The following is a 21,775-nucleotide window of genomic DNA, read 5'->3' as shown; positions in this document are numbered from 1 at the left end:
ATGGCGCGCACCACTTCGTCCTGGTGGATGAATGACCGAAGTGAAAAATACGACAAACTACGTTGGATAGAACATATCTTCATGTTCGCACATAGAGAAAAAACAATCGATTGATTTTCATGTATGTTTTATTTTTGTTTCCTAATAAATTTCATACATATTTCACAGGAAACTGAAGACATCTTGTATATAATCATAATAAGTGAATGAGTTCATCAAGAGATTCTTCTCTGCTAACAGGAACTCTGGTGTCTATTCGAACTACTTAAACATACGTTAATTTTCTCAAAGGTCAATTTGGTGTTAACAACTGGAGTGCTGGGCATATTGGGACCAATTCTTATTAGGATATTTGGTTTCGGTGCAATTTTTAGGGACCCATTTTTTATCTAAGTCCGTCAGGGAATCGAAGAACGTTTTGATCAAAAGACACTTGCACGATATCAGTAATCGAGACAGCTGCCTCCATTTTGAAAATGAGTGCCTATTAATGTATATTCTATATAGACACCATGCATATGTACTGAACATTTATTTATTTCATGTTACATTTATCGCAAAAACACAGACATATTATTTATCAATTCTTAAAACAGGAAGAAGTTTGTAAAACATTTTGCTCATCATGACATTCTTTTTTTTTTTTACAAAATTCTCGCCCATTCACTTTTTAAATATTAAATAGTGTTTTACATGACACGTAAATCAACTGTTAATTGAAGACTAGAGAATTCACAAATCAGTGTGATTTTTTTTGTAAATTGTCACATAATAATAATATCTACCGGTGAGCAACTGAACATCTTCAAATGCATGGTTCACAACGAATAGCACTAATGATTATCGTTAGTCTATCTCGTGGTTCACACTGAATAGCAAGCGTATATTATTAGCAAATCAAAATCTCATGTAAATTATGGCAATTTTTCAAGCAGAACCACGTGTCAGAATCGCCCTATTTCAAACACCCGTGAGATAGTACGAGTCTCCTGTGTCCGCTGCTGGCTATCATCTGCCGATTGCCTAATCAGGTATGGCTTAAATAGTCACCAGCAAGACTTCTCTCGTAGTATTCTGAACTCCTTAATTTTTGTCCATATAAAATCTACGTTTAATTTTTCAAAACGTGAACCACACATTCAGGTGAAACTATCTAACACTTTCTGCCAAAAATGCAATGATATGTAAACTACATCGTCGGGAATGAAGGAGGTATGATTTGCATTTTTGTTCTGGGCCAATGCCCCGACGAGCAAATGTTAAGCCTTTGGCACCCGTTCTGAATGATACAACTCATTAGGACAGGCTTACTTAGTTTTCATGAATCCATCAGTCCAACTAAGTGGAAACAACCATTCATAAGATTAAACATTTCTACAGGCAAAAAGATAGAGTGATCTCAATATCTCAAACTTGTACTAAGTATGATAATCTCCAATTTAGTCCAGTAAGCATTTGTTTGACGATCGAAATAAGGAGGCAATGATGAAAAGTGTTCTGCAGTGATTAGAAAGACTAATAACTAGACAACATTAATTAATTATACCGGTACATAGAAAAATTTTATCTCACTTATAACAATTATTTCTATCACGATCTTTACAATTCATCAGATATAATTTGAATCGAAATGATTATTACCCAATTATCAATTTTTCGAAAAATTCACGCGTAAATTGGCCATCATGTACTCGGTGAAATGGAGGAACTGGGTCGAAATCAATCGAAGGGTATCGTATTCTACCCGAGCTCATAGTGAGCAGTACAAACTGCTACAGTGTTAAGATATGTGCACTGCATGCATATTATTTACCTGCAGTACATTGGAATATTCATCGACAACATTTAATTACGTAATAAAAAGCATTGCATTCGTTAACTCAACGCAGAGAGATATTTATATAGAAATTTAATTACTGGTAACAATATTCACACCACACATGAAAAAAAAATTGAAAATATTTCGCGGTTTGTTCCGGTTCTCCGCGAATACAGTTCGAACTGAGTGAAATAGTGATTATTAGTTTGTTTCGTTGGCAGTGTGTGATTTAGGAGATTGTAGGTGTCGAATTACCGTCGCACACTCACACGCACACATACGCACAAACACGGAGCTAGTTATTGTATTTTTTATTCTGATATTGCGGACATTTTTTTCTATACAACAATAAACACACGGTCGTCATGGGTTACGCATCATCTATTGTGACATCACATCTCATTATAATATATCGTTATCATACGGATTCGAGATTAAAAGCTAAATTTCCGGCACATCAGGCATTATTAATGAAAAGCATGGATACTTCATTGCGGCTATCATTTATTCACGAATCCAAATCAGGCCCTCGATTTTGAATTTAGACGGACACTGCGGTAAATAAGCCGAAATTAAAGTACACGGTATAAATCACCCTGAGATTTTCTTTTTAGGGGTTTTGTAATAATTATCGTATAGCTCGGTTACGACGAAAGCTAAGTATTTTTTTCGGAATCGAGTACTGGGCCTTTAACAATTACGGGTATAGTTTTCAATGATGCGACCCATGACAGCCAATAAATAGTACCTAATTTTATACAATATACATATATAATTATTGACTATATACATATAATCATCGTCTTCGATTCGGAGCGTCTGCTACTGTTGTGACACCATCACCTGAATCATTGATCGACGATACATCTACAAATCATAGAACAAAAAACTTATTATTCCGCAAGTTATGCTACTATATACACGGTTTAATGGAGCCACCACAATCCATCCATTTCCAATTCCCATGGGCGCGGTTTTATTGACTAGTTTTACCTTTAACTCAATTCATTTTCAATTGAGTTAACCCCCAGGTTAAAGGTAATACAGTGGAACCTTGTTACAGCGAACTTCACGGGACCAGAAAATACGTTTGTTAAATAACGGATAGTTCGTTATATCCAGTATGAAATTAATCAAATTGTCTCCCTTCAGACAAAATTCTATATTTGTTATATCCGATGAATCGTTGTATCCGAGTTCGTTGTAACGGGGTTCCACTGTACCCGTCTACAAAACTGGGCCCTGGATTCGTCCTGTGTTTTTCAGAGACTTTCCCGGTGTTCTGATGAACATCAGTAAGAAAAGACCGGAACTAGTATTTACCTGTATGGTTATGCATAGCATTGCCTAACACTTTATCTCTATCACGATTTTCATATTCAACAACTTCTTTATATATTAAATCTGAAAAGTGAAATTCGTGAGAAAATTCAGATTCAAGTCGGAATTGTACACAATATAACAACAGATCGAAACTCCTTCATTGTTATTCTCGTCTAATATCAATGGAAGCCAAACAAAATCCACTGCATACTGCAATGAATTAGGAATCTAAATCCGGAGTGCTTCCAGTGCAGTATTATCACAGTAATTGTATGCGTACCTTTCCACTGTTCTACAGTGTGTTCTTTCTCATCTACTGAATGATCGTAAGGAGCTGGTGCCGGCTGCAAAAATAATATGTCGATGATTGTTAAATTTACAGGTGTTCATATACCGCACGAACCTACCACACGTGACATTACACATATTGTTAGTTTATCATACGGGATTAGATATTAGAAATGAATGTATTAAGACAACTTGAAAATCAGTGCGTGTATCTAATCTATGTTTATCATCAAACTTGTGCCGACACGTTGAAAATATGAAATAAGAGGATTTCATCTATACTGCAAATGCATCCTCACTCGCCAGAACTAAAGCTCATACCAATATATACCCTGTGCACAGACCCGAAACAAGGTTACCACATTCGCTAGCAAGTGAACCTCCAAGGCTTCTTTGGCTGGTTATCAATCGTTGGAGACCAATCCATTATTTAGCCGATTATAGACCTTGTATCATCAAAAATGGATCTCAATCATATATTTTGAAAGAGCGATTAGTTAAGTAACCTGTCCACCCTGTCATGGGTTAAGAATAGATGAGTTTAGCTGTGATTAGGGTCAGTATTGGCCTGAACTTTGCAGGAGTCAATCAAAGACTACTGATGCATGCACATGTAATGTCAAGAAAAGTGTCAAGTTGCATGATCTAACGTTGGTCAAATTACTGCAAAAGGAGAGTCAGATTTATGGAGAAATAGAATGCTTAAAACATGAATATGATAAGAAAAAAAAGACAAATTCAAGAAAACATAAGACATCGAAGAGAACACTCAAATTGACATTTATATATGATTAAGAAATACCCAGTAGAAATATACTATTTATAGATAAAGGGACCATGCAAGAATCATCCAACATAAACAAACACTTTCCTTCCGCAATTTTTAATTTTGAAAAAAATGAAAAGAAACAAAACAAGAATTTCATCGAGGAAATTTTGATCATTTTGCAAAGAGTTTCCAGTCAATTTTCAAAATTGAAGAATAAAATAACTAGAAAATCTCATATGCTTCAAACCAGTCGATTTTTTCATCCCTGTCCCTATCTTTGTCTCTTTGTAGTAAGTACTTGACCGTGGCGAGATTTTGACAAATACGTACATCCTCCACATTACACATTCAGCAATATCCTGCACATATCATCATCAAAATATACGACAGTTCATCAACATTGTTTACTTACCGGTTTATACTTATAACAAAGCTTATATATATATATATATATATATATATATATATATATATATATATATATATATATATACTGATAAATGAGCATTCGTATACGATATATTTACTAGAGCTACACGAAGCAAAAGCTGGAATTATCAATGATTTGTGATAAAAGCTATTTCTCTAGATAGAGGTGGGCTGTTCAGTGAAAGTGTAAGGATCTAAACAGCCCAGAACCGTTGACAATGATCAGTAATCAAACTATCGTAAAAAGCAACTTTTGTCAGACGAAGCGTAGATGACATCGAGCATAGAACGATTAATCGACCAGCGTTATACATGTAGCGGTAAGCGTTACAGTTTTGGCTTTTTCGTCGCGATAAAACGACGAAGAAATGAAAGTAATCGAGAAAGAAAGAAAAAATGGTTTAAAGCCGCGAAATAGCGCAATAAAAATCATACATGAGGCTGTTAGTTTCCATGGTAACTGTCTGAGTCAACATTTTTTGAGATTTGAAAATTTAATTCGAAAATCGTTACTCGAAAGTTACGTTGATGAACTAACAGCGAATAGTAGAGCAGAAATAGAGAAACTATTGCGAAATTAAAGTGTTTGTTTCGTTTATTTTTTTTTTGTCAATGATTTAGCGGCTGATTGCACTTGCTGCTGTAGATGACTAGAATGGTCCCTTACCTTAGCGAGACTTACCGCATTAACCTCGCTGTCGTCGTACCACACGTTTATATACGGATGCATCAACGCCTGGTCGACGGACAGACGTTTCTCGGGATCAATCACTAACATGAACGACAATAACTCGCGCGCGCTGCTCGCTTTAAGTCCGCTATGTTCCTGGCTGTTCGGAGGGAACAGCACGTCCGGAAACAGTTTATCGAACGCGTAACCCGAATGTTTCGGCCGGTTTTCGACGTAATTACGCACGGTCGGCTGCAGACGTTTCATGAAATCCTGCGACGGCGTTCCTAACTGTTCGATTATTTTATTCCATTGATCGATATCTATAACTCGAGTTAAGGTTTATACCCAATAGATGGCAGCGCGACCAACTGTTCCCGACTATCTCAATTCTCCAAAGTTGATAAGCCAACCCACAAAAATGATTTTCATTTCGCTGATTTCATGAGATTAGAAGAATAGATTTATTCTACATCATCGATCGTGGGATTGCTTATCAAACTCGCTACAATGATAAAAGGATACGATCGGTACCAGGAAACATGACACCTCCTCTAATCATTTCACCCATTATACATCCTACCGACCAGATATCAACTGAAAAACAAATACACGTCCATTATAAACTCATTCTGAATGAGTAAAACTACTGAATTACCAAACATGGGAAAAAGCTAAGGAATTCGTACCGTTTTCTTTGTAGCCCATACCGAGAATAACCTCGGGAGCGCGATAGTATCTCGTCACTACGTACGGAGTCATCATAAAACTCGTACCGGCAGTACGCGCTAATCCGAAATCTAATATCTTCAACGTACAATCCGACCGCACGACTATATTACTAGGTTTTAAATCCTGAAAAATATCCGATAAGAAAATAATCATATCGTACTGAAATTCAATGAAGAAAAAAAAAAAACGCATAGATGCGAGGCATGTTCGAAAGATTTACAGATGCTCAACTATGATATTCGGGCATAAGATGAGTTTTACTCATTTTGACAGGTATTAATGGCTCTTAGATGTTCGCGACGAAAACCTTCATCATGTTACAGACATATAATATAAACCAGTAAGTACACTGTATAATAAAACCATATAAATACAGTAAGTAATCTGAACTGCCGCTGATATTGACAAGAGAAACCTCATAGCAGGTAACAATCCAGACAAATGAAACTTCAAGCGCAACGTCTCAACTGCAGCGGATTGCGAACGATGACCTATGAATAGGGAATAGGGAGTGAATTCATATCAGTCTCTCAGTCAGGTATCATTGGGATCACCTAACTAAACAGGGTCCTAGGCCGGGGGTTGGGATAGGTATAGAAATTAACATATTTTTCATTCAGGGTTCTAAACTTGCTCATAATGTGAAGCGAACTCGTCCAGTTTCTACTTACCCGGTGTATGATACCAGCAGAATGTAAATGTTTTATACCACACAGCATTTGATATAGAAGATACGACATTCTTTCGTGGTCTAAATCCATTTGAATAACTTGACATAAATTAGCATCCATTAATTCCATCACTAAATACCTGTGAATGCGAAAAAACAAAACATGGGTTTAACTAAAACTGTACAAAACACTCAGCCCCCAAGCGATTCTTCTTTCTTGCCTGATCTATTTGATAACTTTGATTTCGCTGAATTTGCCTATCCTAGGTCCCCATCACTAAGATACATATCTTTTTTTATGCGCTACACTTTGTTAATCCATGTCAGTTGACATTGATTATTGAATATGAAAAAGGGTAAATACTATTTGTAGTTCATTAAGGAGTTGATTTTCACTAATCAATAAAGCTACTATTTACTGACATATGGCTGTGAGAGAGGAGGAGAGCGAAATAGACGCAGTTTTCTCCACAACAACAGGTTTTCTTGTAAAACTGCTGCATCTACAACCGTGGACCATCAATATTTTATCATTGCTGATAATTGCTTTGAAATACATTGAGCTAATGTGAAAAATGGAAGATCACACCAAAATAAAGCTTAAATTTTCTGGGGATCTAAAGCCTCGCTACTTCTGCAGCCACTTTCTCATAATGCAGCTCCTTTAATATGGCAGCATATGGAGAACAGTGAGAGGGGAGAGAGGAAAGAAAGTCAGTTCTCTTAGTCGTTAATACATGTATCATCAAACCACATAATTCAGTTAGTAAATGAATGAGTCAGGGTCACAATCAACTGTCCCTTAGAGAGGCTACAAGAGGCTTTTAGAAAATCATAGCTGTCCGTCGTCATTGAAGATCTGAGCAACAGATTACACGATTATTGAGATAACTGCTGCAGCCTCTCGGAGAGTCAGAGCATCAAGACAACCGGTGCAGTCTCTCGGAGAGTCAGAGCATCGAGATAACTGGTGCAGCTTCTCGGAGAGTCAGAGCATCGAGATAACCAGTGCAGCCTCACGGAGAGTCAGAGCATCGAGACAACCGCTGCAGTCTCTGGGAGAGTCAGAGCATCGAGACAACCGCTGCAGTCTCTGGGAGAGTCAGAGCATCGAGATAACTGGTGCAGCCTCTCGGAGAGTCAGAGCATCGAGATAACTGCTGCAGCCTCTCGGAGAGTCAGAGCATCGAGATAACTGCTGTAGTCTCTCAGAGAGTCAGCGATACACTACATCGAATCTGTATTCATCTATCAGATTGCAGTGATTATTGATTGATAGGTAGAGGTGACAGGGAAATACAGCACTGCTGCAGCATAAAACAATCCACTCATTCCAGTATCTACCAGCACTGTAGCAATGTTAGTGAGTGTTTGCGTAGCAGGGGCCAGAAGACACAGCTATGATCCAGTCTAATACACCTAGGATCAATTTTAACCCGCTAATAAGGTTTTATAAATATCTTGTTTAGACATCTACAGGTGCTCCCCGAAATAGTTTTTGAAAACTAGAAGCTGCGGGATATGATTTCCAGGCGGCATCTGAAGCTAATTTGACACTGATTTGAGTGAAAGAGACTATGGCTGCAGGAGGTTCTCAAACTTCAGCTCAGCTCAATATGTCCTGGTTAAAACTGGTCTATAAACAGATAAATAAGGTTTAATTATGGCGGTATATATCGCAAAGTCGCTATGTAACCTGCGTAGAATGAGAGGGATATAAGAAAAAAAACCTTTTGATTAAAGACCAGCGGGTGTCATAGACGCTGTAACGTTGAATGATAAATTACCATTCTTCAAGGTCACTCTGCACGTTAGTATATATAAGGTAAATAGCGCATGAGACTGGTGATTAACCCTAACTCCATCCAGCCTTACAGAACAGAATAATAACTCGATTCAAACAAACACAGCTACTTTCAGTTGATTCAAATAAAATGTGTCTATGATTTCTTTTAGTCTGTTAAATTTGTATGAATTTTTCTGCTTTCAACGAGTTTTTTTTCCACAGAAGTGGGGGAGTTCATTGGTGACCCCAAGATTTTTCAACCGGTTGAGTTTGTGAATTTCTCTTTAGAAGGGCCAAATCCACTAGATTATTCCGTATAGGCCTACTGCTAGTAGGAATTTTTAAAAGAAAAAAAAATGACCACTGGGGAAATTTGGAGGTAGAAAAATAAGTTATTTCATCACATGAAATTCTATTGTAGGACTCTTTATTTATCAGTCACTACTGCATTCGGATGTGAAAATCATAAAACCATTCAATATCACAGAGTATGAACAACACTGCGGTATTTATCTGATTCAGTTCCAGTAGTTATGAAACAATATCATTTATTGTTCCTATTAAAATGTACACTTCAATCATACGAAGCATCTAATCAGTTTTTCTATTCGCGGATATTCACCAGTTTTATTATTGCGCTACAAAAAACCAGCGCATATTTCGTTTTATCGGAAAAGGCTTATAACGTTGTTGCTAATAACAATACGCGCCGTGATCATCGGATCGGCTTTAAAACTGTTTATCGATTGAGTGATATAAAACACTATTATTCATCAATAGTATCTAAATAATCCCCCAAAGGGCGGATTTAGGGGGGACTAGTCCATCCCTTCAAAATTCAAATGTGGCCTCCAAAAAATCTGAAAAATCTTTTTTTAATTTTAAAAGGACAAAAAAATACATCCAAATGGGATGTAATGAGGGCCTGTAAAGCCTTTTGTCCTAATTTTTCTGTGAGAGGGCATCGGAAGCCAATTAACCGTGCGTGCAGCCCTCATATTACAAAGTCTGCCCTTTCCAAACTCAGTGCCCATAATCCTCGATCCATCCTTGTCCCCTCAATGACCCCTCAATGACCCTCTGCCCTGATGGATAATTGGTGGCGGTTTGTCAAAATACTTACACATCTTGGAATTCTTCTAAAGATCGTTGTGGAGTGAAAGCATTTAATAATCCGATAATCTGAAAAAAGAGAATCACCACATAATATATCAAAACATCTTTCTATTTTCCACTTTTTGAATTGAATAAAGAGAAAAACTTCAAAAAAAGTTCATCAAAAGTACAGTGATCACTATTACAAACTCGAGCCTAACTCTTACGACTCGACTAGATCATAGTAAGCACAGCAGTAGTAAACATGTGACCACTGATTGCTGTATCACGATCTTAAGAGTACTCAGGTTGACTACAACTCGAGCCTATACGTCATGTGACGTAATACTCATCGCTGATTGGCTATGGCGTTTAGACCAGTTATAGGAAATAGAACTTGTTCTATCCTTACGATTCAGCTTCTGATCGGTCTGTGATCCGATGGTCTGATCGGTCTGCGATCCGATGGTCTGATCGGTCTGCGATCCGATGGTCTGATCGGATCTTAGTCAACCTGAGTTAGGCTTAACGTGACAGTACTTATACAGAATGAAGCGTAACAACGAGAAATGACAAAAAGGGAATCAAAAAGGGGGTTAACTTCATTAAGTAAATTAATTGCGCAGGCTATACCTCGACCGATTGATAATACTCACATTTTTATGATTAACTAATTTCATGAGAACAAATTCCCTGTACGCTCGTTTCGCATGAGTCACGTTTTGGAAGGGTCGACTCAACTTTTTTATCGCCACATTTTGTTTCGTGATTGTGTCATACGCGGCGCTAAAAAATAAGTTAATACAAATAACATAAATAGATAAATAACATCGGACCAAACAAGATTCATCCTCGTCGTTTTTAGTTTATCTACCATCACACCTGACAATAGTGAGTTCTCAGCATCGTGTCACTACTTTTAATATTTGAATGATAAATTTTACTTTTTAATTCGTAATGGTGGGGTTTAAATCATCAAAAATCTATCATTCACTTTTGAGTAGAGTGTTTGTTCTACTAAGATTACCCCCCTCCTCACCCCCCCCCCCCCCCCGAACAGACATAGCACTATCACAGTCTGTAGCCTGAGTAAAACCGTTTATAGATCTGGTCAAAGCCAATAAGCCGACGAACAAGTTGATATGCGACTTTCGTTTGGTGGAGGTTCATGTATTCGTGTAATTGGGATCTCCTCAGGCTGAACATATTACCGATCACTGATCTAAGGGGCAGAATTACAGCTCAGCAATTTCACATGAGACAGTGGGGGGGGGGGCTGGGGGGTCTGTATGTATCGCCGGATTTGAATGTAGCTTATCTTTAACAATCAACTCGTTTAAAAATAGTAATTAATGAGACTGTTAGATGAATGATTTTATCCTAACATTTTGAGGTTTTAACTAAACCACCTCACTCAGGTATTCGAGATGAGGAAATTTTCACAGTCAAAAAAGATCTGAGTTCTCTGGTAATTCCCATTTCAAATACCATTTGAGCAGAAGAGCACATGAATGTAATCTTTCGATTGATTTAACTGTCTCTGCTGCTTTCGATCCGTGGGGATTTTTCGAAAAACCGAACACCAATTTCGATACTAAAAACATAAAAAGCCGATCATCGTTTAACCATTGATGTTAAGAAGGCTTAAACTACCATACGTGTGTAGGCCCGGCGTCGATCAATAATATATTGATTTGGAAGTTTGCGAATACCGGGTATAAACATTTCGCAGCGAGATAAACGTTTTTAATGAAGTATTTCGTAGAACATTGCGTGAGTGTATCTCGCTTTTCACGACGAATTAGAAATTATTACCATCGATCACCGCACCGCGTTTCATGTTGTTTTATTTATTTTTTCTTTTCGATTCTGCGTCAGTCAACACACGTACGCCAGGACTACAGTAAAATATTTCAACGAAAATCACAAACACCAGCAAAGAGAGAGAGAGAGAGAGGGAGAGGGGGAGAGGGGGAGAGGAGAGGAAGAGAGGAGAGGGAGAGGGAGGGAGAGAGGGGAGAGAGGGAGAGGGAGGGAGAGAGGGAGAGGGAGAGAGAGGGAGAGAGAGGGAGAGGGGGAGAGAGGGGGAGAGGGGGAGAGAGGGGGAGAGGGGGAGAGGGGGAGAGAGGGGGAGAGAGAGGGGGAGAGAGGGGGAGAGAGAGGGAGAGAGAGGGGGAGAGGGGAGAGAGGGGGGAGAGAGAGGGGGAGAGAGGGGAGAGAAAGAGGGAGATAGAGAGGGAAAAGAGAGAGAGAGAGAGAGAACTGATGCCATCAAGATCGTGTAAATACACCGGTTATACAGACACATAACTAACGTGTTTCATCAAATAAAATATCAAAATAAATCATGAAAGAGACACACACAGGCACACACACACACAAGCGGAGAGACTGAATTCATGTCAGGCTTCACTGATTTAATCAATTCAATTCTCTCCTGAAATGTTATAAATTACGTCTCTCGACAATTGATGATGATCGTACGAAAAAAGCTTATCAAACATCGTAAAACAGGGCCCAGTTCCACAGTTCAAAAACATTTAACATCCTATAGACGGAATCAAATTCAACATGAATTTTTGAAACGACCCCTCATTCTAAAATCTATAACAATTGAAATGAGCAGAAATATATGAAAACTTGTATTTGTCTTTTTTCTATAATTTCGCTGCAATTAGGTTGTAGAAAAATCCTCTTCGAACCCGCAATCTTCGTCCAAACAGAAGCAACAAGACGTGCCAGTTCTCACATTACGATCGAACGTCGTTAAAAATGCACCTCGTATCCGGTGAAGAGAAGACTTCAATTGACAAATGATGAAGAACTAATCAATAATTTTAACCTCATTTTTATTCACTCTCGGTTGCATTGAGTGTACGAAGAACTCACTGATATCGAGCAGTGAATATGTGTGTGTGAATGGTCATTATTGAAACAATAACTGATGTGGTGATGAGTGATCTGGTGACCACTAACTGTAACAATGCACACGTATCCTGCCTACTGGTGATCACATCAGTAACTATGCCCAGTGCAGGGCTACCAACCTTTGGAAGGTGCTAGATCAGTAACAATTTGGATTTTTTTTTTTTCATGAACATTTAGTTGAAATATGAAGGAAAATGTTAAAATTAATCAGTAATCAATGTTTAGAAACCTCAGTAACATCTTTCACATCAGTATGTATCGAGTAAGATCAGTATTCATCTGGACAAAATAGCAACAAAAATCAGGAAAGTTTGGCAGCTGTACCAGTGTACCAGTAATCTACCAGCAATCATTTATTATCATCATTATCATCAAGATATACTGTACAAGACATTTTGCCCATAGCTTGTAGTCTTTGACCGGCCAACTAAAATAAGACCAACTAAATTCATCAAAAACCTTTTCCAAGTAGGCTAAGAGCCCGATCTAATCCTTTTTCAGAAAATACTTGAACTTGGTATTTGAAATAGGAAATAGGTAAACATTCGACTGGAATATTGTCAGTTACAACAAGGATAATCTATCAACATACACAAAATTTCCTTGATTTTTGTCGACATAGGTCTATTACCTAGGCACAAATACTGCGTTCATCTTCTACAGTTAAAAACTGAAGCCCTGCACTACACCATTCTGAGAGATTGCTGGCAAGATAAATTTGAAAAACTCATATCCAAAATATCGATGTTTACTTACCATACTATACCCTGGGCACCGGAACCGATAGGTTTCAGGTTTTGATATCGTTTCAAAATCGTAAAAGTTGAATCGCCAACTTCGACAGTATGAAACTGACTCGGATGCTTTGTACTGTTACTCATATTGATATTATTTAAGCGTCTGTACAATTTATTTAACCATAACTTAGCAGCCAGTTTGTAAAATATCACAGATGATCAGCCGTCAAAATATTCTCAAAAACTCGTCACGAGCAGTGAATCGGTTATTCCATCGCGCTGAAATGACAAAATATTCCCAGTAGTAAATTACGAAACAGTGGAAATGGGGTTTTTAGTATGTTAGGCCTATTAGTCATTTGATTTAAATGCTGGGTGGAGCTGGACTGGACAGCTGTGCTATCTATCAATTTCACAATATCTTGATAAACCTTGATAAATAAATCAAAATGATTACTAAAAATAATCAATGAAATCCAATTTAGTCTCTTTCAAATACTTGATATTTTTCAAGCAGCGAGTGGAAATAGATTGGGAAAGAGTCATAGTGCCATATTTTGACTGTGCATTGCAAAAAAACACACTCACCCAGCAGTACCCAACCAACCACTTATGATTTTCAGTTTTCAAATCGTTTTTTATAGCTTCAATGTAAATTTAGTAGACCACTAGGTCCTAAATTATTTGATGCCTACAGTGCATGGTATCTCTCTAAACCTTAATCCCGAGTTCAGGATGATTCGGAAGAATTTGACAAGTCCAAAGTCAAACTGGCTTCACTTCACGATCCAACGGTTCAATTTCAGAGGGTTTAATGTGGCCTCAGAGCACTCAATTTACATGGGCTTTACGTCGAAATATTTACCGTTTTATCTAAAAGACGGAATACAACCTAACGACGCAATATTAATCCGAAATTGTCATGCAAAGTTTATTTTAGAACGAACGATTCGCTGCTAATTCCTCCTTTCCGAAAACCACCATTTTGCAATCGCTGCGAACTACGTCAGTGAATATTGTGTACCGGGAATATATTCTAATTTTATTCATCAAAATGAATTGTTGGATTTAATAAATTATCTCACTAATCAAAATGCACAATATCGTGCATTAATCGGGTGAGATCTATAATTAAGGAATCTATATTAATATCTAATTATTTTATATATTTTTTGATTTTGCGGTAAACGTCATCAACAATTGCGGTGCTAGAAAGCTAGCGACCGCTGCGAGAAAACCCGGAAGTTAAATGTTGGGTTTTCCCTAATTCGGACCCGATACTTCCTGGTTGAAGGTCTAATTGATGTCTGTTTCAAGCGAGTAAGTTAAGCTAAATTGGTTATTTCAGTGGATCCTTTAAAGTAGGCCTTTGAAATATGTTTTAGAATACCGTACGAGAAAAAAAACCTGAAAGATTGACACATTGCAGTAGGAACAAACGTGTCCCAGGTATTTTACTATTTTTAAAATTTTCTACAGTGGTTTGAAAACGCATGGTGCACCTCTATACAACAACCTAGACGAGAGCTATGACTTCTACATTCAACTTGCAACTATCGTCTAAAACTGGGTGGCTGAAAAAACAGGGTGGATTAGTGAAATCATGGACGTCGAGATGGTTCGCGTTGAAAGGAGATCAGCTTTATTATTTCCGTAAAGATGATGAGGTCTCATTATTAGGTGTAATTCCATTGGCTGGAAATAAAGTAGTCGAAAATCCTCATAATTTAGACGAACCGCAGAATGGAAAATTCTTTTTTGAAATAATAGGTAGGCAAATAGATTTTGGGCATTTCTGGCACTGATCCCTTTACACTGTCAAATTTGAAAATTAAACTGTCTAAAGTATCGGGGGCTGTTCTGGATCTTGCCTTTCTCAATCTGAATAGGTTTCCAAGGGTTGTGGAATGAGTGCCTTACTGCGAGAGAAGGGGTTTCGGGTGGTGACATAGTCATGTTGGATGTTGACTATGAAGTATTATTGTAATGTTTCAGCGAGCAATGATCCGTACTTGCTTCTCGCTTCCTCGGAGGATGAAAGAAAAAAGTGGGTGAAATCTTTGATTAGCGTCATGTTTTCAAGACTGGGTGGAGGTAGGTAAAATGTCCACAAGAATTACACGGCATTCTGCATCTTCTATCGTATTTCTATCTCATTTATTTTCAGCGGTATTTGGACAATCGTTGGACACTACTATGAAATATCAAAAGAAATCGTCATCGTCAAAAGTACCAGTAATAGTGGAGAAATGTGTGAATCACCTGATGAAACACGGCCTCGATCATGAAGGAATATTCAGGTTCATGTTCATTTTGTCTATTGAATGATATTATAGTAACTGCATCTTATTTGGCAAAGATCTTTAGACATCAATTAAACAGGACTGTATTATTAGAGTGCTTGTATCAATTTGGTACATGTAAGAATAGCCCCTAGCATTAATCGGTCATCTCAATTTCATGGAAGTGTTGTCCAAGCTATTCCCAACACTCGAGTGCAGGCCAGGTATCCAAGATCGGTCTAGGGTGTGTTGGCTAGACACGTCAGTGCATTGCCCAATGATACTACAGCGCTCTGAGAAAAATTTGGTGGATGGCCTGAACAGAATTTATGATTAGATTTTCTTTCTTGATATGATTTCAGATTGACCGGATCAGTGAAATCTATTCGAACGACGAAGTTTGCATTCGACACGTGCGAAGACATAGATTTCGAACGAGATGACATCGATAACAACACAATCGCTTCATTGTTGAAACTATACTTTAAAGAACTACCGGAACCGATCATCCCGTTTAACTTATACGAACATTTCATGACGATCGGTTTGAAGATACAACACGGCGACCCCGAGCAGGGCATGGACTTATTGCGTAAATTACTCGACAAAATAGATCCGAATAAGTATAACCTGCTGATGTATATTTGTGACTTTCTGTCGAAGGTCGCCAAGCGGTCGTCGGTGAATAAAATGACGCCGAACAACCTGGCATTGGTTTTTGGGCCGAACATCCTCCGCGGAGATGACGATCATCCGTTATTGTTGATGAGTACGGCTGATCTGACGATTCAGACCGTTTTGATCCTGATAGAACGAGCAGCAGACGCGTTTCCGAACGGTTTTAAGTCGACGTCTGAGGCGAAATCGATGAAGAACGTTATGAATTTTGACACGGTTTACGACACGCCGCCGGGATCCTCGGCTCCTAATTCTCCGATTCTACTAGACGATGGTCGATCTTCGAACGATCAGCTGAAACCGCCGATGAATCCGACGAGTCCTGGTCGAGTTGATATCGCAAATAATAACTATGTCGAATTTCACAAACGCGAGGAAAGCGAGGAGGAAACAATTCCGGTAGCGAGACCCAGAACGAAGTATAAATCAACGTGCTGCGATCCAGGGGTTGAACTTCGCCGCACGTCGACGAGGAGACCGCGTGTTTTCAAATCAGTCGACGATGAGGCTGAAAAAGCGACGAAAAACTCGAGTATTTTGTTTTCCGAAGTATTGGTAAATTGCGAAGATGACGGATCCAAGTTGACCGATGGTTTAGACTTCTCCGACTTGGACAAATTCGAAGACGTTGAAAAGCTGAAAGCGCAGATTAAATTAGAGCGACGCGCTCATGCTGACGCGGTAGCCAGAATGAAAACTATAGCGGATGATCGAGTAAAAAAGGTGGAAGAAACTTACAAAAGAAAGTTGCATGCGATGGGGGTTAAACTGGAAGAAGAACGCGGAGCTACTGCTCAATCTGTTCATAGACTTGTTGCTCTACAGGCTGAACTTCTCGCTTATAGAATGAAATTTGGTAATCTTGAAGATCACGAAGATTGATACGAGAAATCTATTTTCCGAGGTGCTGAATTAAAGTTTTGATTTCGTTACAGTCAAACTCAAAAACTTAGTGGTCACCTCGTTGTTTGAGTCCCAGTGTATCTGTACTTCCAATTCAAATACCGGTACTTTGTGTAAGTCATCATTTTAGTAAGTGGTCAAAATAATGATGATCTCAAACATATTGACTCAAACAAGTTTGACTGTAGTTGCTTTTTATTTCATATCACATTTGAAACTAAGCTGACCTTGAGATGTATTAATCAAGATAGAATGAAAATCTATGAGCCAGTTCCAGTTGTAGGTTAAAAATTTGGCTTTTTAGATGACACCGTTAGACCACAAGTCAAATTTTAGCTGACTAATGCGGAACTGGGTTTAGCGCTGTACTATTATATTCTTTACCATAAAAAGATTTTCTTAGAACTCTGAAAGATAACATTGATGAGTTGTAATGATTGTATTAATGGTGCTAAAACTTTGATAATTTCTACACCTCTTCAAGTGATTATATATTACGTGATTTTCAATCTATATTTTTGTACATCATACATGTATATTTTAATAAGCTTTTTCAATATGAGTTTAATCAGCCTGTAATCTTAATACTATTTTCTACGAGATATATCAAGCTTAATAAAACAGTTTACATAGGGGCATGATTTGTTCAGATTTCCTTAACTTTCATTATGAAGAAGTATCGGCCTCATTTCATGACGTGCAAAATTTAGTCCAATTTGGATCATTTGGGATTGTTGTTACACATATCCGAAATAAATTCTGGTCATATCTGTGTTCTTGAGAAGTAAAATAAATATCAGAATCAGATCAAAATTGACCAGAGGAAGTGGGAGTACATCTGTAGACCTTAGCCAGATCCCGTTTGAAATCCTCCAGGTGTGTGCTCTCGCCAAAATGTCCTGATCCATCATCTAGAGGAAGGTTCCATTAAGAGCATAATCCATTAACATATTCTGGGATTGCTATTCCGAAACTAGATATTGAAAGCTATGTCGTGGATTTAGATTTTGAGAGGAAGGTGGATTTCCACATGAGTCACCAAAGCTACACCTGCATTCCGCCAGCTAAATAGTTAAAAACGCAAATAAATATTAGTTGACGTAATCTATAATATATTTATCAAGAGCAATTTTTCTTCAAATGTTACACAATGTGAATTGTTACAATATATCGCGAGTTCCTGCTTTATTACACAATACAACAATTGTGTACGTACAGTATATCAATTACTGCAGTTTATTTCAAATCTAATCAATACATATTGATTAGATAAAACGTGTTAAAACATGTACAGAAAATTCAAATACAGGTAGTGTGAATTCAAATCATAGACTTCTATAGTCTATGTCCGCCATACATACAGTAACAATTAGCCAAATTCATGTAATAAAACCTCACTTAGTTGATAAAGAGTGTAAGTTATAATCCATCAATGATGTAGACCAAAACATGTCATCAACATCACTTTCTTTTCGCATTTTACATCATACAGTATTAAATGCATCTTTCAACTAATAAATGATAAGTCCCGATTAAAAGAAACAACTCGATGGTTTTATCGTCCGCGACCTCTAAAACCGCCACCACCACCTCCTCGACCTCTGAATCCTCCGCCGCGACCTCCTCGGAAACCACCGCCTCCACGACCACCTCTACCACCTCGGAATCCTCCTCCGCGTCCTCCTGAAATGATGAAACACGTTGAAACTGATTAATTTTGAGAAAAACTTAAATACAAATGTACAAGGTGAAGTATCGACAGTTATCATACCTCTACCTCCGCCTCGGCCACCTCTACCACCACCACCTCTCGCTGGTTTCGATCCAGGTGGCTTCGGTAAAAATCTTTCTAATGGCAATAACTTGTATGGATCAATGAAAAACTGAAATCAAGAAAGTAGACGCCATCAATATCTAATTTACTTCTTACGACGTTGTGTTAGGGTAAATTTCTATCTATACCTTTTGGTCTTTTTTGAATGAAGTCGCTTTCATATTCTGCGATAACTTGACTGAAAATAGCTGAACAGCAAAGTTAAAGAATTTCTATAAAATAACAATAAATTTAGGGTAAGGAATAGTTCAGTGTGGGGAAGAGTGATGTTCAGTTAATATGATTAAATGTAGGATAGGAAGACAACTCAATACATCGCGGTATAATAAAGGATACATAGTCTCTGATTGGTCCAAATATCTCGTCAACCTTCCCGATTTGTTCTTTATTTTCTAGGAATATCGGCGCGTTGAAATACGGTATTTTCTCATTGGTTGCTCTACAAACAAGATCCTCTTCACACGGATGAGCGTATATACCAACCTCTGAAAAATAATCATTAATTTCTCCAGATAAAATTAACCGAACTCGGAACAGTTCTAGCTCTAGACCTTTATATCAAACTTACCAGTGACAGTTGCAGGAGGCCCCTGATCCTCGAATCGACCACCTGAAAAGTTGTGCATTAATTTATTTACTTAAAGATAAAACAAACTTGTGAAATTAATCCACTCCAGTATTTTGTGGCATCTTAATCGTATTACAATTGTACATTTAAGGTTAAGGGCAAAACTGATACTTTGTCAGTCTTTAACTTAAAGATTGACAAAGTATTAGTTTAACACTGTATCATCATGTATGGCCATACATTCGGCTTCGCAGTAAATGATCCCGCAAATCCAAAGCTACAATACAATAATAAGAAAATGCTATCATTTCAAAGGTGACTTACCTCCACCACGACCTCCTCGTCCACCTCTAAATCCACCACCGCGTCCACCTCTAAATCCACCCCCGCGTCCACCTCCTCTATTTCCTCCGAAAGGTGCCATGTTTACCTATCAATAAACATCAATTTAACTTTAATTGATTGAAACTTTTGTATGGTTTTTCCAGTTTTTCTTGTGGAATGATGAGCGAAGGCTGTCTACAACCTTTTATAATCGAATCTTGATATTTCACCCATTAATTCAAAATAAGAGGAATTAACGAATGTCAATAAAATCGAACAAAATACATGATATACATTACAAAATACATACATAAAAGCAGCTCGCAAACCACGTGTATAAACCTTAACCCGGAAGCGATGAAGTTCGAATCCCGAATAATAATGTCGCGCGAAAAATAACTCAAATCGGAAAATCTTCTTTTACAGGCCTCAGTGATAGGCCATATTCTATGGAAGACCTCAGACGACATACAAGATATGAGATATAACATACGTGATATGAGATGCAACATACGAGATACGACATATGACATACGAGATATGACTTATTTACAGTACGGGTGTCCGTCCGCTGGCGCCACCGCAGTGTATGTTTTTTCAATATTTACTGCATATAAATCGTTTAACATGGTGACGCGTACAGTCATCGTCAATTATATGAAAACCAACATAGTCAACATTTTATTCAAACCAGAAATAGATTTCTTTTGGATAATGGACACCTGGACCGGACACAACGATATTAGGCCATACTGTGAACACCCTGGACTAGGCGCGCCGCCGGCCGTTCCTCTCCCGCGGGCGACGAAAAGTTTTTCAAATCACAAAACTAAAAAGATATCAAACTGTTCAAGTTCATAATATTATGCTATTTCTTGTCTTTCTTTGGTCTTAAAACGGCCTGGTGTTCAGGAGCCGGGGTTCCGGTTACTCAATGCCTGCAGAAAAAATAACTACTGTTCACCGCCCGCCGTAACCGCCTGCTTTTCTGCATCAGAAATCAAAATTCTAAAAAAAACTCCGCAGCCGGAAATCCCGGCCCCCTTGTACCCCTCCTCCGCTGTTTGACACCCCTGCCTGAGTTCTTGAATCCCAAACAACCTGGGAACCCGTACATCGCCCTGGTATCCAGATTAAGAACTCCCGTGCTCTCTCTCAAGGTTTGAAATCCCCAGCTAAATTCCATCCCTATCGAGCTACTGGGGCAGACTGGTGAGTCCACTAGACCAGCCATTGAGAGTCGAGACTGGCCAGTTTTCGCTAACCGCTTTCTGAAGCCATAGTCTGGGGTCCTCCCCTGAAAATTTGTTCAATTTAGGTACTTGTGTATTCTGAGTGCTTTTTGGCTATCTTTCTTTTCTGACATCTTTCATGAAAAGGGCCAATGGCTGAATCTGAATAACTTTCATAATCGGAGAATCCAATTTAAGATCATTCTTATCAATTGTCATGGCCAGTTTTAAAACTGTTTATTGACAAAAGTACAGGAACCACATAAATAAGTCTTCAGCAAAACACAACAGCTCTTACATTTGTAAAGATAAGAGATCCATGGAAATATCAAGTAACATTTCTTTAGACCGGGGAATTAGCGGAACACCGGAACGTTGCTCGTATGGTGCGTTTGCACCCGTCGCAAAAAACGTCGTGATAAATGAAATCAGCTGGACTAGGGCCAGGAGCTGAGAGTGATACAATGGAACTCCATTCTGATATTTAATGAATAATTCATTCAATAGATCTATGTTATCTTTAGTATTTTTAATTCATGTCCATGTTTCAATTCATTCGTTGAAATCATAGTACACTAAACACAGATTCCGCGTGTGTCGGACTTTTTTTTTTAACTCTTTGGTCATCGGCATTCGTAATATACATACATCTTTCATTCTTCATCGAAAACCCTCCATCGAACGCGAAGTTTAAACCCTTGACTAGGC

General features: G+C 38.2%; 3 protein-coding genes across 4 annotated transcripts; 1 reads left to right on the top strand and 2 right to left on the bottom strand.

Annotated features, from left to right (window-relative positions):
* Positions 1 to 127: 127 nt before the first annotated feature.
* On the bottom strand, positions 128 to 14,244 carry LOC141904700 (stress-activated protein kinase JNK-like). Of its 2 annotated transcripts, none has more exons than XM_074793330.1 (11): positions 14,112 to 14,244; positions 13,266 to 13,525; positions 10,238 to 10,367; positions 9,610 to 9,668; positions 6,702 to 6,840; positions 5,988 to 6,153; positions 5,824 to 5,895; positions 5,296 to 5,621; positions 3,423 to 3,486; positions 3,143 to 3,223; positions 128 to 2,686 (listed from the first exon to the last, which is right to left on the bottom strand). In XM_074793330.1, exons 2-11 carry the CDS (start codon positions 13,388 to 13,390, stop codon positions 2,616 to 2,618), a joined length of 1,233 nt encoding a protein of 410 aa, XP_074649431.1. In that variant the 5' UTR covers positions 13,391 to 13,525; positions 14,112 to 14,244; the 3' UTR covers positions 128 to 2,615. The 2 variants fall into 2 exon arrangements, with proteins under 2 accessions (XP_074649431.1, XP_074649432.1); XM_074793331.1 differs by having other exon boundaries at positions 5,311 to 5,621.
* A 168-nt stretch (positions 14,245 to 14,412) lies between these two features.
* Positions 14,413 to 17,739, top strand: LOC141904699 (rho GTPase-activating protein 24-like). The gene is made up of 5 exons (XM_074793328.1): positions 14,413 to 14,566; positions 14,726 to 15,016; positions 15,242 to 15,340; positions 15,414 to 15,546; positions 15,891 to 17,739. The coding sequence occupies exons 2-5, from the start codon at positions 14,776 to 14,778 to the stop codon at positions 17,086 to 17,088; spliced, it is 1,671 nt and encodes a 556-aa protein (XP_074649429.1). The 5' UTR covers positions 14,413 to 14,566; positions 14,726 to 14,775; the 3' UTR covers positions 17,089 to 17,739.
* A 465-nt stretch (positions 17,740 to 18,204) lies between these two features.
* On the bottom strand, positions 18,205 to 20,260 carry LOC141904180 (uncharacterized). The gene is made up of 7 exons (XM_074792729.1): positions 20,146 to 20,260; positions 19,836 to 19,941; positions 19,512 to 19,553; positions 19,280 to 19,428; positions 19,072 to 19,131; positions 18,881 to 18,992; positions 18,205 to 18,792 (listed from the first exon to the last, which is right to left on the bottom strand). The coding sequence occupies exons 2-7, from the start codon at positions 19,933 to 19,935 to the stop codon at positions 18,665 to 18,667; spliced, it is 591 nt and encodes a 196-aa protein (XP_074648830.1). The 5' UTR covers positions 19,936 to 19,941; positions 20,146 to 20,260; the 3' UTR covers positions 18,205 to 18,664.
* Between the last annotated feature and the right edge of the window lie 1,515 nt (positions 20,261 to 21,775).

This window comes from Tubulanus polymorphus, chromosome 4, assembly GCF_964204645.1.
Source record: "Tubulanus polymorphus chromosome 4, tnTubPoly1.2, whole genome shotgun sequence".
Taxonomy (NCBI): domain Eukaryota; kingdom Metazoa; phylum Nemertea; class Palaeonemertea; order Tubulaniformes; family Tubulanidae; genus Tubulanus; species Tubulanus polymorphus.
The sequence above is the reverse complement of the archived record's forward strand: the minus strand, read 5'-3'. Positions and strand labels throughout refer to the sequence as shown.